The 14,495-nt window shown below is 41.8% G+C and overlaps 1 protein-coding gene and 1 long non-coding RNA gene across 28 annotated transcripts in view; one reads left to right on the top strand and one right to left on the bottom strand.

Moving 5' to 3' along the window:
* LOC139021255 (uncharacterized) overlaps positions 1 to 14,495 on the bottom strand; it is a 125,737-nt gene that overhangs the window by 65,075 nt on the left and 46,167 nt on the right. Inside the window, exon 5 of one of the 2 annotated variants that reach the window (XR_011473420.1) lies at positions 12,494 to 13,674. The exons of the other annotated variant lie outside the window; for it this stretch is intronic. This is a non-coding gene — a long non-coding RNA (uncharacterized lncRNA). Of the gene's footprint in view, positions 1 to 12,493; positions 13,675 to 14,495 lie in introns of those variants that run through there. 2 annotated transcript variants of the gene reach the window in all.
* PTPRD (protein tyrosine phosphatase receptor type D) overlaps positions 1 to 14,495 on the top strand; it is a 2,083,672-nt gene that overhangs the window by 2,058,922 nt on the left and 10,255 nt on the right. For all 26 annotated transcript variants that reach the window (XM_070431651.1, XM_070431673.1, XM_070431672.1 and 23 more), the window contains 4 exons: positions 9,819 to 10,104; positions 10,538 to 10,716; positions 11,315 to 11,441; positions 12,590 to 12,715. In XM_070431651.1, coding sequence (XP_070287752.1) covers positions 9,819 to 10,104; positions 10,538 to 10,716; positions 11,315 to 11,441; positions 12,590 to 12,715 — 718 coding nt within the window. The remainder of the gene's footprint in view (positions 1 to 9,818; positions 10,105 to 10,537; positions 10,717 to 11,314; positions 11,442 to 12,589; positions 12,716 to 14,495) is intronic.

The raw sequence follows: 14,495 nt of genomic DNA, 5'->3' as shown, positions 1-14,495 counted from the left end.
CAGTTTGCTGACCACTGTGCTAGAGGCAGCTCACCGCAGGGTCAGGTGGGTGCAGCCATCTGGCCCCTTCCCGGGAGCTAGCTCAGTAGGCCAAGCCACTAAAAGTCAGGAGGACAGGTCAAGTGTGTCTCCCTTTGGAGAGAGTGGTGCCAGTTATGCTCTCAGGGTGGTAAGGATGGTTGCCCCACACCAGTGCCCCAGAACCCAGCACCCATCTGTGTCCCCAGCAAGATGCTCCCAGAGAGAAGCACTCCAAAGTCCCAGCTACTCCAATCCCTCAGTGAGGCTGAGCTCAGCAGGGCAGAGCCATTGGGACTTGGGAGGACAGATCAAAACAGTCTCCCATTGAGGGTCGTGCTGGCTGAGTCTGCAGGAGGCATGCAAGAACCCAAAGCCACACAGCTCAGTGACTGTCCGAGTGTCTGCCTAGAGCTTTTCCAGGAAAAGAACACATCAGAGGTCCCTGTTGGGAGCAGCCAACAGCCCTCTCTGCAGGACTGGAGCTTGGCAGGTGGTGTCACCAGCAGTTGGAGGTCCGGGCTAGTGCACTTCCCAGGTGGTGCTGTAAGAATAGGGGTGCCAAAGCCTTGGAAGATGGCACCCGAGGGCCGTGTGGGATAGGGATACAGGACAGGGACCTCAGTGGCTGGTCCTCCAGATCTCTGGGTGAGTGACAGAGAGCAAGACCCTGTGCAATGGCCCTTTAAGAGAGCACCCGGCTTTCTAGCAGACTCCCTCCTCTTCCAGGTAGACTGAGGCTCTGCTGATTTTCACTGCCCAATGCTAAGCAGGCTTCTCTTCCTGGCCCTGGTGCTCTGGGTTGGGGATCGGGTGTGGGGAGACCCCATGTTCCTCAGTGTGGACTTTTGCTGCTGATATAACCCTCCAGGATCTCAGCTGCTGCACGTGGGTGCAGGGACCAGCCCTCACCCTATCTCTGCTCTTATTATGTTATTAGAGGCCCGATGCATGAAATCCATGCAAAGGGATCGGCCCCTGCTGCCGCGGCCGCCTCTGCCTCAGCCCCCACCCACCACCGCAGCCACCTCGGCCCTTGCAGCCCCAGCTTCGTCTAGAAGGTCATCCGGAAGGATGTCCAGAAGGACGTCCAGTCCAATTAGCATATTAGGCTTTTATTATTATAGATGTGAAACGCCCCTTCGCCTACCATGGAAAAATAAAATGCCCCAAGGAAATATGGTCTGGATAGGTCACCCTGACCTCTCAGTATTCTAGGCTAGGGTCCTGATCAGGTCAGGTTCTCTGTGTTGAGGTGTGAACTTGTGCTCATCAGAGGATGCCACACAAGGGTGAAGTGCACTTTTTCTTTCTAGAGTGACCAAGGGTCTGGGTGGTCTCATCCTTCCATTTGCTTAACCTAACTCTACTTAGCATGCTCCCCTCTATGACGTACCACATGCTTCCTGAAACCCACTCCCCAAACGCCGGCACTGGATGGCAGGACCAAGTCTGAATGGCAAGGAGCTGCCAACCATCACCCAGCCATATCAAGATCACTTCATAGTTTTATCAGGATAACCATCTAATCCATCTTATAATTCTTAGTCATGAAACTCAATCCATTTTCATAGATGTTCTTTTTTAATATTCTTGCAGTTCACGAATGCCATTCTTGTCATTGCTAACTGTAAAATCCAATCAAATTATGAGCTGATATATGTACGGAATACTTACCATGATTTGGGGTCTATATTTTACTGTTTTGGACCCAACTAAATGTACTGTAAAACCTCCTAATTCTATCGTCTTTCTTTGCCAGCTGAGTGAAGTATCAGTAAAGGGTCAGCATGAAAACTCCACCAGATTCATCAGGAAAGCCAGTTCTTAAGCACATCCCCAGAATGAGTTTAGCACAAAATAGCCCCCTTACGACTCTTAATGTTTTCCTTTTGTACATTACTACCGTATCACATCACGGGACATTAAGCATATTTCAACTCGTGGGACTAACTCAATCATGTTTTTAGAAATTGAAAACAAATGCTGTAACTGGATGAATGATAATATTGAAGTAATAGCAATTTCCTAGTAGGCACACTTGTTTAATGGATTGCACAGTCTATCGCTCACTGAAACCGTTTTGTTTTGTTTTGGTTCGGCTTGTTTTTAAGGCTAAAAGTTTGTCAATAATTTTAGTTGAATCATTGTCCTTACTAGAAGATAACTTAGAAAGCCGGTCTTACTTCAAGGGTAACGGACCAGCCCAATGCTAGGCTTGGTTTAAAAGTGCTGTCCTCTTCCCTTTCTGCTGGAAAATTCTGTAACATCGAAAATGTACTGAATTGTGCTGGCCTCAGCCTGAATCACGGGTTATGCACTCCTTTTTTTCTTTTGTTTAAGTTATTTAGAAAAATCAGTCTCTGTGCTTGGCAACTACCCCGACAGAAAACAGATAAAAATAAGGGTGGTTTATCAGCTTTGCTGTTCTTATCATGTTTCAGGTTGAAGGCTGTTGAAATGATGAAAAACAAACAGCACTAAATGGGGTTCCGTCATTATCACTGCTACGGGGAGCTGAATTTTCAGGATCAAAGAAAAATGCATTTGCTTTTCGGACTACAATCCTTCATTTTGAGAGGTGCACCGCACTCAGACACCCAAGATGGGTGAAAAATAGAGTAAATTGGAGAAGGGAGTAAAATATGTGCTGCTATGAGAACTTGGAAATTCAAACAAAACGAGGCTGGCATACATTTAAAAGCTCGGAATTTTCATCGCTCAGTTTCTTAAGGGGAAAAAAAAGTAGTGCCTGAGGTTCGTCATTCCTGAGCAACTGGAGTAAAGCAAGCATAAGCATGGCTTGTTGCCATCTCCTTAAGTTAGAGGATCTCTCTCTGTCTTTGTAAACATCTATCAAAAAATATTCCCATGCCGGGGGCTTTGGGGAATATTCCTGTATATGTATCATTGATTCAGAGGGGAGTTTCATATTTTTAAACTTATGTTTTTTAAAACTTTGCAACTCACATTGAGCACCTCCGATTTCCCTGGCATGGCAGTTGCCATGAGAAACTATCAAAGGCAATAGAGACAAGAAAGCTGTTGTCATTCCCTTCCAGGAGATTATTAACTGGTATAAACATAATAACCAGAAAACAAAAATAAGGCAAGGCAGTTGCTAATAAAGAGGTATAGTTGCCGCCCAGCAAGTGTGACTCAGTGGTTGAGCATCAGCCCATGAACCAGGAGGTCATGGTTGGATTCTGTGTCAGGGCACATGTCCAGGTTGTGGGCTTGATACTGGGCATGAAGGAGGCAGTTGATCATTGATTCTCTATTATCATTGATATTTCTATTTCTCTCTCCCTCTCCTTTCCAATCTCTGAAATCAATAAAAAGAGAGAGAGGTATAGTTACATGAGATCCAAGGAGGACTAAACCAAGGAAAGTCTTGATCCTGGATGCAGCACATGAGCTGAGTCTGGGGTGATGGTAGGTATCACAGGTAGATGTGATAAGAAGGAGGAAGGACCTGCATTAGCAAAGGCCTAGAGGTGGGAAAGCTTAAAATATGTTGGATTTGCCAGGAGCTCAGGGAAAGCCATGACTCTTATAATAAACACTAGAGGCCCAGTGCACGAAATTCCTAGGCCTGGGCGGCAATCAGGGCCAGCCGGAGCCTCCCTTTCCTGGCTGCCTGCTGCTGGCTGGGGCCTTCCTTTGTTCCACACCACCCCCGGGTGGTCAGCGCACATCATAGCAAGCGATCAAACTCCCAGTCTCCTGGTCGAACTCCCGAGGAGACACTTTGCATATTAGCCTTTTATATATATAGATATTTCTTGTTTATTGCCTATTTATGAACATGCAGTTATTTTAAATAACTGCTATTAATACAGTTCTATGTTTAATAAAAAATGTTATAAACAGTACTTTAAAAAATGGAAAATAAGTATGTGGAGCATGCCCTTTTCCCCTCATTGCCTTTCAGCCTCCCTGGCTTCTTTTTAGTTATACAAATATGCTAAGCTATTTCCCACTCCAGGACACTTCCTTTGGGATAGCATCTCTCCCCAAATGCTTTTCTACCCTTTTCACTCAGTAAAATTATCCTTGTCCTAGCAGTGGTCTGCTAGGGCTGCCATAACAAAGTACCACAAACCAGATGTCTTAGATAATAAAAATATTTTCCTCACAGTTCAGGAGGCCGGAAGTCCAAGAGTGAGATGCCATCAGGGCTGGTTTCTGGTGAGCCCACACTTCTTGGCTTCAGATGCCACCTGCTAGCTGTGGCCTTACGTGGGCTCTCCCGTGCATGTGCCCAGGGAGAGCTCTGTGCCTCTTCTTACTCTTATAAAGTCCAATTGGGTTCAGGCCCCACCCTTAAGACTTCATGTAACCTTAATTACCATACTAAAGGCCCTATCTCTAAACACAGTCACCATGAATTTTTAGGGGACACAAATCCTTAACAGGTATCAATTTATTCTTTTTAATTTTAAAAAAATATATTTTTTATTGATTTGAGAGAGGAAGGGAGGGGGTAGAGGGAGGGAGGGAGAGAGAGAGGGAGAGAGAGAGAGAGAGAGAGAGAGAAAGAGAGAGAGAGGAACATCAATAATGAGAGAACATCATTGATCGGCTGCCTCCTGCACACCCCCTACTGGGAATCGAGCCTGCAATCCGGGCATGTGCCCTGCCTGGGAATTGAACCATGACCTCCCGGTTTATAGGTTGACACTCAACCACTGAGCACCAATTTAAATGGCATTTCTTCAAAGGTATTGTGCTAACATCCTGCACATTTACCTCACAGCAGTTGCTGAGATTTATAATTATACATTTATTCACATGATTATTTAATATCTAACCCCCCCCCCACCTGTAATTTCCCTGAGGAAAGGCCCATGTGTGTTTTGCTCACCACTTTCCTGAGTTTGGCACATGGTAAGCACTCAGTAAGTATGTGTGGGTAATTGCCTGCAGAGGCATATGACAGAGTATAGATAAAGCAACTGTGGATGGAAGAACAAAATAATAGGCACTTTCCTGTCTGTCCCTAGGTGATGGGAATGGGTGAATTAGGATAGTCAGTCTGCGCTAATAAAGTATAACAACCAGTTCCACTCACTAGTGTGGGCGGTGGGGGTGGGGGGGGGATGTTTCCCAATTTACTTGGTGTAAGTACTCCCACCATGGCCAATTTCAAGCTACAAATGTGACAGCACTGAATGATACTCAGTAGCACCCCATTATATAATATCTTTCCACCTCGAGAGCATAAATGTAAAATCATTAGAAGCAATGTGTTTTGAATATTACCTTTATTTTTATATATATTTAAGCAGAAATTTTCATTTGAGCAATTGGCTTTTGCCAGCTCCAGCACACCACTGATGAATAGTTGAATAAAATTGTAGAGGTCGGATGCACAGAAATGTGTAATTTATTATTGTGCAGGGAAAGAGGCAAACACAGGCTAAGCTGGTTCTTAAATTTTAGACCTGAAAGAGTGAGAGTGAGAAGAGCAGATTTGAGTAGAGAAGATATTAATCTGAGAATCTTTATATTTCTTGAGAAATTTGAGGGTAGTTTGAAATAGATGTCTTCCCTTATGCTATTACGTTAGAAATCTGTTGTATTGCTAAACCATGAAGGGGAATGAGAGAAAGCAGGACAGAACTTTGGGGATATTTAACTACATTTTGGGGGCTGACAGGGGTATTCAAATTAGGGAATAATCAGCACATGGATCTAATGGGGGGAATATTCCTTACTGAGGAGCAATCTAAAGGAGTTTTGGTAGATTTCTGAAGATAACAAGGTTGATCTTTGTTTTTTCTTTCCAACTTGATAGAACTTCTAAAAGGTCATGGAGTCTATAAACCATTACAGAGTCACAGTTTTTTTTTTGTTGTTGTTGTTGTTTGCTACTGTTATGTGTTACATGTTTCAGCTTATTTTGTATTTGAGATAATTATAAAATTGTTTCCCTTCCTACCATCGACCCCAAAGGAATTATCTCTGACGTTCCCCATACTCCCCCAATCGGTATCTTAGAAACCAAGAAAAACTTTTCAAGAAAACTGCATTTAGAATAAACAGTACTAAAGGGATGTTATTGAGGGGTGAGCCACAAGAAAGTCACTGTATTTGACAATTGTTGCTGCCCCAAATGACAGAAAGCCATGTGAAACAATGGTGGTACCATGAAATGTGGTGTAAAGTGTAGCATCTCAGAGCCTGCATTTGAGTCCCTGTTTGACTGTTTGCTACTAGCACTAGGAATGAGTTCAGGGAAGTTTCCGAATGTTATGACTCACAAAAGGGAAAAGGAAATGGACATATTTGCCGAATGCCTCCCAGGGACCATGCCCTGGGGTAGGAAGGCATTTTACTGCCATCTCATTTACCATCCCAGTATATGGGAAAGCAGAAAATTCCTCCAACCTTAGATATTTATTGGAAATAGGAAAAGAAAAGGGAAGCAGCTCAAGGAGGTAGGGTAAAGCAAGATTTTGAAAGCCTAATGTTAAATTATCCAGTGGTGATTCTATCATAATTTTCCCAGATTTAACATTGTCTGTTCTCTGTAGTCAGCATCAGGGGTTGGATTCTGTACCTACAAAGTAACTGCCTCTTCCTTTATGTTAATCATCACTATTCACACATTATCATTATGTTAATTATCGGAATTTAAGAAGAACAGGAGACAGGTTAAGTGACTTTCTCAAGGGCATTTAGCCATTGGTATCTGGAAAAAGTATCTTGAATCTCATGGTCTTGCTTCAAGCTAAGAGACACCTCTCCCATCTAAAACCCTTCAGAACTCTTTATTTTAGAGAAGAGGTAACTCACAAGTTCCAAGAATCTGCTCCTTCCCCATCTTCCATCTGAACACCAAGGCTGGGCAGCTAACAATATTTTATGTTTGGGGGAGAAAAAGTAGGTTTTTCACCAGTCATAATCTCTCTTTTTTGTTTTCCCACAATTCATGATTTAGACCTCAGGCACATATTTGATTTTTTTTCCCCTCCCTATTTTTTAGGGAACAAAATGCTTCATTACCACCATGAAAAGGTTGATATCGCTTGGATCTAGAGTTATTCCTAACAATTCTGCAAGATTCTGTGGTATCTTTCTGCCAGCACATAGAACTATGCATAATCCACACATTTGGAATGGTCCCTGGGGCATATTTTGAGGAAATATTCTTGCCATTATCTAGAATTGACTTGACATATTAGGACTCAGTTATTATGCGTATTGTGTGGTTTAATATATATTATTCATGGTCTTAGAACCTGCCAAACATGGGGGCTGCCTCCCTTTTCCAGGTTAAGTCTTACTAAGTTTCTTTCCATGGCCATGCAGTGGCATGTCAAGAGATTAAGACATGGAAATGGCTCGAAGCGTTTTCCTTTCTCTCTAATGCCTATCAAGGGATTGTGCCGCAACCTTCAGGTGGACTCTGCATAGTTCTGAACTGTGGTCATATGTGGGATTTCTCTCACGGACTGGAGAGCCCTGCCTCCGCAGTAGGCTCACTGAATCTGGGTGGGCTGCTCATTACAGTGGGCCTGCCGTGCCAATGACTCATCCTTTCACTTATTCTCTCAACATTGGTGAGCACTGACTGCATGCTTGGTGCAGGGCACACCAAGGGAACAGAAATGCAGTTTCTGCTCCCAGGAGATGCTCTATGACTTGTGGATGAGGCCCTAGCAGACTAATTAATACTTTGTTGTGACTGGGACTGCAGTAGTAGAGTGTTATCACAGCAGGGGATCTGGAACATGGGGTGATGAGTCCTGCTGGGGGATGGGAGGGTGCAGATTGTCAGGGTGGGGAGTATCAGGGAAAACTTACCGTTTCACGGGTTTATGTGGTAGAACCAACCAAATAAAGTGGGGCGTTGTGGTTCTCAGTGCATGGGTTTTCCCAACTGTGCTGTACTAACAAATGTGCTGTCATTTCTAAGACTCTGTGTCCCAGAAGTATTTTACATTCCATCTCAACATGATGTCATTTTGTGGTTTAAACCTTGAATGGAGTCTTAGAATCATATCCAGAGGCTCTCTGACTAGATCCTGACAGTCATTTTTTGTGCCTGACAGGACATGAAGAGATGTAAGCAATTTTTAAATAGCGGTCATATCATCATCCCACGTAACCTCGTCCACAAACTTCAGGTCTCCTGTATGGAAGCTGGATTTGGTCTATATTGCTCAGTAGTTTAAAAGTATTACTTGTTGCAAAAAGCTCACTTACCACCTTGCAACTACTTGGCTGGAGAGAAATTGCCATTTAAGTTGACTCAGGCACCCTCATGCTCATTAAACTCATTCATTTGGAGTTCTTGTATGTTCCCTGCATAGGTGCCTCACCAGCTCTAGAAAGTGTCACATGGAGCTCCTAGAGCCAGCAGTACAATTGCAAAAGCCATTCCTTCTCTTTTATTATTCCAGCCACCTCAATTCACCATCCTTTCTGTTCTTCAGTCTTGGTGCAAATGCCATATCACGCCCAAAATATCCTTTATTTCTTGTCTTATAAATAATTATGTAGAGTAGACTCTGAGATCTTTAAGGTAGGACGACCTAAGTCATCTCTAATGTTGTATCCCCTCTGTCACCTAGCAAAGTACTTCATTGTTCATTGAATGAAGAGATGGACAGGTGCACACGTAAATGAACATATATGGGACACAGTGGCATGTAGTGATTGAAGGAGGCCATTTGTTGCATGGTATCTAAGCTGGTGATATATACCTATTGATTACATGTTTCCCAGCCAGGTAACCATCCATGACTAAGCATTTTCTATTCAAGCATACTTGATACATAAATAGACTTAGCCTAAATGATTTGATAAGAGATAAAGAAGGCTCCCCTTGAGATTTAAGAACACAGATGTGTTATTTTGTTAATTTACTTTTCAACACAGGAGAAAATTCCAATGTTTCTACTCCCTGACCCTGTGATCCAGTTAAGTAGGTTAGATTGTCTCCTTGCAGCAGCAGATCTTGTCTTTGTGCTTTGTTGACTCTCTCACCTCCTCTTCTTTGAATCAGTTTCTACCAACTGAAAAATGACCCATAAAGTCCAAAAGGGATGGAGTTTATAAAATGCCTCAGAATGTCTTCAGACTAAGAGTGGAGCTTTAATTTTCCCACAGAGAATACTTGAATTTCACCTGGAATTTCAAAATATATTCAATTCTGAAAGAAAAGGGAGTAAAAACTAGAAACACGCCCACACTCTCTAGGGCTTGCTCTTTGTTAAGGATTTTTCTCCACTGAGAATACCCTGCACTATTTTTAGTGTGCAACAACATTTTACTATTTTAATTACACACTTCAAACTAGGTTGGTTTTAGAATTTTTTGCTGACTTATAAAATATGAAATATTTCAAGTCAAGTGATTTACTAGTTCTTTTTCTGTCAATTGAACTAAAATAGCCTAAGATGGTTTGCAAAAATAGATAGCCTAGTTAGATACTGACCATTTAAAAATATTTTTCTAGTATAAACAGCCTAAATGTTAGTGGGGTTTTTTTTCATAATGGTTTCAAAATAATGTCTAGCTTATGATGTGATCAAAGAGCATAGTAATTATGGATTTAATATTTTTACATGTTGAAATCAAACTAATTTCACTTGGTACATTGTTCCCTACCCACTGGTTATGGCGACTTGATAATACTTGACTTTAGAGTGCTCCAAAATCATCACAACAGCCATTTGAGTAGAATTAATGGGTTGGAAACCTAGTTCACAAGAATAATGAAAATGCTTATATTATATGTTAATTTCCTAAAAGATTTATTTAAACCTTTCTCTTTGTCTTTCTTGTAGTGCGGGAGTTGGCCGGACTGGTTGTTTCATTGTAATAGATGCCATGTTAGAAAGAATAAAGCATGAAAAAACTGCAGATATTTATGGCCATGTAACTTTAATGAGAGCCCAGAGGAATTACATGGTGCAAACAGAGGACCAGTACATCTTTATCCATGATGCGCTGTTGGAAGCAGTGACTTGTGGAAATACCGAAGTGCCGGCGAGAAACCTGTATGCCTACATTCAGAAGCTGACACAAATAGAGACAGGAGAGAATGTCACAGGAATGGAGCTTGAATTTAAGGTATGACATTGGGGGTGATGTAGTAATTCAGGAGCAAGTCATTCACAGATTGTCTGAGTCCTGGCTTTCCTTTCTGACCCTTTCAAATTTGTCAAGTGACAAGATTCACTTGACTTTGCCCTCCCTCAGGTGTCTGACTATAAAACACTTTCTTCCTCTTTTCCTCTTCTATTCCATGCTTCCTAATACCTGGAGCTCTTTTGTATCCTAATTTAAACTGAGAGATCATACCCATAGAACATAATATTTAAAAATTCAGTAGGCTATAGGAAGTCCATTAGGTAGAAGTGAAAGGCAGCGCAGTTTGATGTGTCATTTACTTTGAAGTAAACCAAAGCTTTATCTCTAAAGAGGAACTCTCAAGTATGTTGCATTCAAACCATAGGCTAAAATGATCTTTGTCAGATTTTTCCTTTTTTTTTCTATTCAACAGCGTCTAGCCAGCTCTAAAGCTCACACCTCAAGATTCATCAGTGCCAATCTTCCATGTAATAAATTCAAAAATCGCCTTGTTAATATTATGCCATATGAATCCACAAGGGTATGCCTGCAGCCTATCCGAGGAGTAGAAGGATCTGATTACATCAATGCCAGTTTTATTGATGGATACAGGTATATACTCTTGTTCCCCTGACAATCCAAAGCCTTGATATTTGCATGTGCCCTAGTTTCATAGCCAGAATGAATTTTATCTCAAGTCAAAGCATTTTCTTTCTGCGTAGGTCAGCAGTCAATCCCATGGTATTTGTTTTCTATTATTTTGGATAGAAGTAAGAAGAAGCTGTCATGGAGTTGTTAATCTGGCCTCCTGCACGCTTCCTTCAGAAGGAATTAATTTAAAAAAAGCTGTTTTGTACCATATTTCATAAATTTAATAGATTGTGTAAAAGTCATGTCTTCAAATTGATGCCCCACAACTGTTCCCTAAATGATTTGTATGCACATGAAATTGAGCCATTAGTGTTGCGCTAAAATTTAAATAATAATGATAGACATACATCATAATATTAACAAAGCCGTTTCTTTTTTGCTAAGTCCCCAAAATGTAATAAATGTTATTTGATGACACAATCTTAATGGACATTTACTGCAATTGCATGAATGATATATTTTCAGTTTTATTACTGGGTTGGATGTTTACACAGCCAATGTGAACCTTTGTGTGTTCTCTGGTTATTGTAACATGCTATTTTCATTCCCGGTAATTCAGACAACAGAAAGCCTACATCGCTACCCAGGGACCCTTGGCGGAGACCACGGAAGACTTCTGGCGGATGCTCTGGGAACACAACTCCACCATCGTGGTGATGCTCACCAAGCTGCGTGAGATGGGCAGAGTGAGTGTCTCCTCATAAGACATTTCCATCATGGAGAAGTGGGGGTTTCATGTCAATGACTGGAGTGCCAGAGCCATTCTTTGACAGTCAGGGTACTCCTGAAACACTGGGCACTCATTACTCTGGGTCGGTTTTTAACTTACAAAGCCACATCCAGTTCTTTCATTTGTGTGTTTTGAAGAAAGATCTAGTTTTCTTTTTTCAGTGAAACACAATCAGAGAGACAAATAAGTTAGCAGATGTTCCTTGACTTACGCCCTGACTCTCAACACATCCTCATTTCCTTTCACTCTGGACAAGCTGGAGTTTCAGGAGCAAAGGGGCCATCATGTCTCTGTAGGAAGTAATTTGACTTTCATCCCTGAGGCATATTCGTACTTGCTCACCATTTACCCTCATTGAATAAAGTGTTGGAAATTTACATTGTTTTTCTAAGGTAATTTCAGATCCACTTTTAAAAAGTGATTATCCCGAAAATATTCAGAAGATAGTATTAGAGATACATCAAGACTTACCCCTTAAATTCAATAGATGCAAGTAAGCATTTTGCTATATTTGTTTGAGATATTCTATCTCTCTCTTTTCTTTGTAGAAATGTGTCTCTAAAACCTAGCTTTTAGGTCCCAAAGAGAGAGAAAAAGAACTAGGAAAATGACTTGATTATTCTACAAGGTCATTAAGTCATTAAAACTGCCTGGGCTGACTAGAGTGATTAGACCCAATCAATTCAGAGGTTTCTTTGTCCGTTCACATTTGATGGTTTTCTTCATCCCAAACCACAGTGGTCCAGGTCTGCTAAAGTGATGCAGTGTGTGATTGACAGGACCAACCTTATGCCCAAGGACTGATATAATTATTTGGATAACTTGTAGGTATGAAGATGCTTACTCTATCGAAGTATTCAATTTGACGGATATATATTACCACCAATTATATTCCAAGTACTGTGCTTGATGCTATGGGCAAGGATTGAACTATAGGATTTCCCTATCCTCAGGAAACTTATTGGTTCAAAGAAAAAAAGAGTCACATGCAACTGGAATGGGCTTGAATTTTATTAATGAGAGAAAGAGTTATATAGATAACTAGATGATAGACAAAGTTTACTTACATGGTGTATAGTTTACATGAATCGTCTCTCCTTTCAGGAGAAATGTCACCAATACTGGCCAGCAGAACGATCTGCAAGATACCAGTACTTTGTTGTAGATCCCATGGCTGAATACAACATGCCACAATATATCCTAAGGGAATTCAAGGTCACAGATGCCAGGGTAAGTTGGCACAGTCTTATGCTCTCAACCATTAGTTGAAAAGTAGTCTAAAGCAGTGGTCGCCAACCTTTCGGACCTCACGGATCACCAGTGGTCCACCGACCACGAGTTGGCGACCGCTGGCCTAAAGTGCTCCTCTGGGAGAAACATTGGCCAGTGGCCATATTCTCTAGTGAAGAGATCACCCATCCTAGAAGACTTTTTATTATTATTATTAATGTAAGAGTAACTTTCTTCTGTCTGGCAAGTGTTCTCACAAACCCAGCTTGGCTTCCTTTCAAAGGTAACATCTGGCAGCTCAACTCTGAGATTGCATTTGGTGAGTGTGTGTGCTGGGAAGCATTTACTGATTGGTTGGCTGCGCTGATGTTCACCTTCTCACCACATTCTCTTTGGAACTTCCTTGACTTCTTCATTACTTGAGGCTGTAAATATGTTGTTGTTTTGCAAAGCCCTGTAGGTCATGTGGGCTTGGAGGTTAATTTGGTATGATTTTAAAACCGCAGAGCAAATGGCATTTTTTAGAGGAATCTGACAAGCTTTGCACATTCTAATTTGATTGCTGGCGTGGTTTATTCCTCGGTGCGCTAATGTGTCTGTCCGTGAGAGCTGTGCACCCGCGACCCTTGCTGGCTAATTTTCATTCTGCATTTCTTGTCTAGATTGCTGAGTCCAAAGTTCAGCTCTGATGTAAGATGTTCTGTGCAGAAACTTTCATATCCTTGCCTTTAGCCACTCTGCAACCGTGATTACAAATACATCCTGGGGGAGAGGGGTTCAGTCCAAAGCCTGCTTTGTATCTGGAGCTGTCACAATGGGTGGGTCGAGTAAAACTCCAGTGTAAAGCTATTTACTTGATCCATTGTGTGTGTTTTTTTTCTGGAAAGCTGATTTCTCAACCAGTACTCATGTTTAGAGATTGTCCACTAATCCCCAAAGCTGGGGACCTGGCGATTGACCTAAAGTGAAAGAGAAATTGGTTAGCAGGCTGGTTGACCCAGGTGACAGACCTGTTAGTGCTAGAAAATCTGAAGTCTTAACTACTCGGAAAGTGACTCTACACAAGGCAGCAGTGAAGTTCCTAGGTGTCGTTTTTGAGCTGCCCAAGTAAGCATACGTTGGTGTCCCACCCCATTGTTTAAAAAATAATTCTAATAATAATGCCCTTTCAGAATTGGGAGCAAGATACGTGAATGAAAAAATGTTACTTGCATTCTAAGCAAACTCAGCAACCATTTCTAATGATAACGTTCTTTGCCACTCCTCTCCTGCCCAAATTAAATCTAATCACAATACTCAAAAGAAACAGTGAGGCAGAAACTTGGGCATGCCTTTGTTTGCTTTTTAAAGGCTTCCTGTGATTGAATAGTCTTCCTAGCTGACAAAACATTTGCTGTCTGTGCTCCTAGTGTGTTTCTAATCTCAACTTCCCAGTTTAGAAAGCAAGTTGGCGCTTACGGATAGAGTGTTGTTAAACAGGTAGCCTATAAGTGGAGCCAGGTGGTCTCTTCGCTGAAGAGTAAGGGTTTGTGCTGAAGACCTCTTCTTGCTGTTGAAAGCAGCTGTGGTCAGAAAGAACATTCAGAGGATGACAGGCCTGCATTGTCTAGCCTCTGGGGAGAAAGGTGATGGGCATAATTGTTCTTCCTGCTCCTGTAAACAGAAGCCCCTTCTGCTTTTGTTGTGCTTCCAAAAATACTGTAAAATTCCGGGAGGAATCAGCAATGCCTTAGTATCTTCTTTTCAAACCATTTATACTTCATGAGTCAAAGCAGTGTTG

The sequence above is a fragment of the Myotis yumanensis genome, unplaced genomic scaffold, assembly GCF_028538775.1.
Source record: "Myotis yumanensis isolate MYYU_CA2020_CCGP unplaced genomic scaffold, mMyoYum1.0.hap1 SCAF_12, whole genome shotgun sequence".
In the NCBI taxonomy this organism is placed as follows: domain Eukaryota; kingdom Metazoa; phylum Chordata; class Mammalia; order Chiroptera; family Vespertilionidae; genus Myotis; species Myotis yumanensis.
The sequence above is the reverse complement of the archived record's forward strand: the minus strand, read 5'-3'. Positions and strand labels throughout refer to the sequence as shown.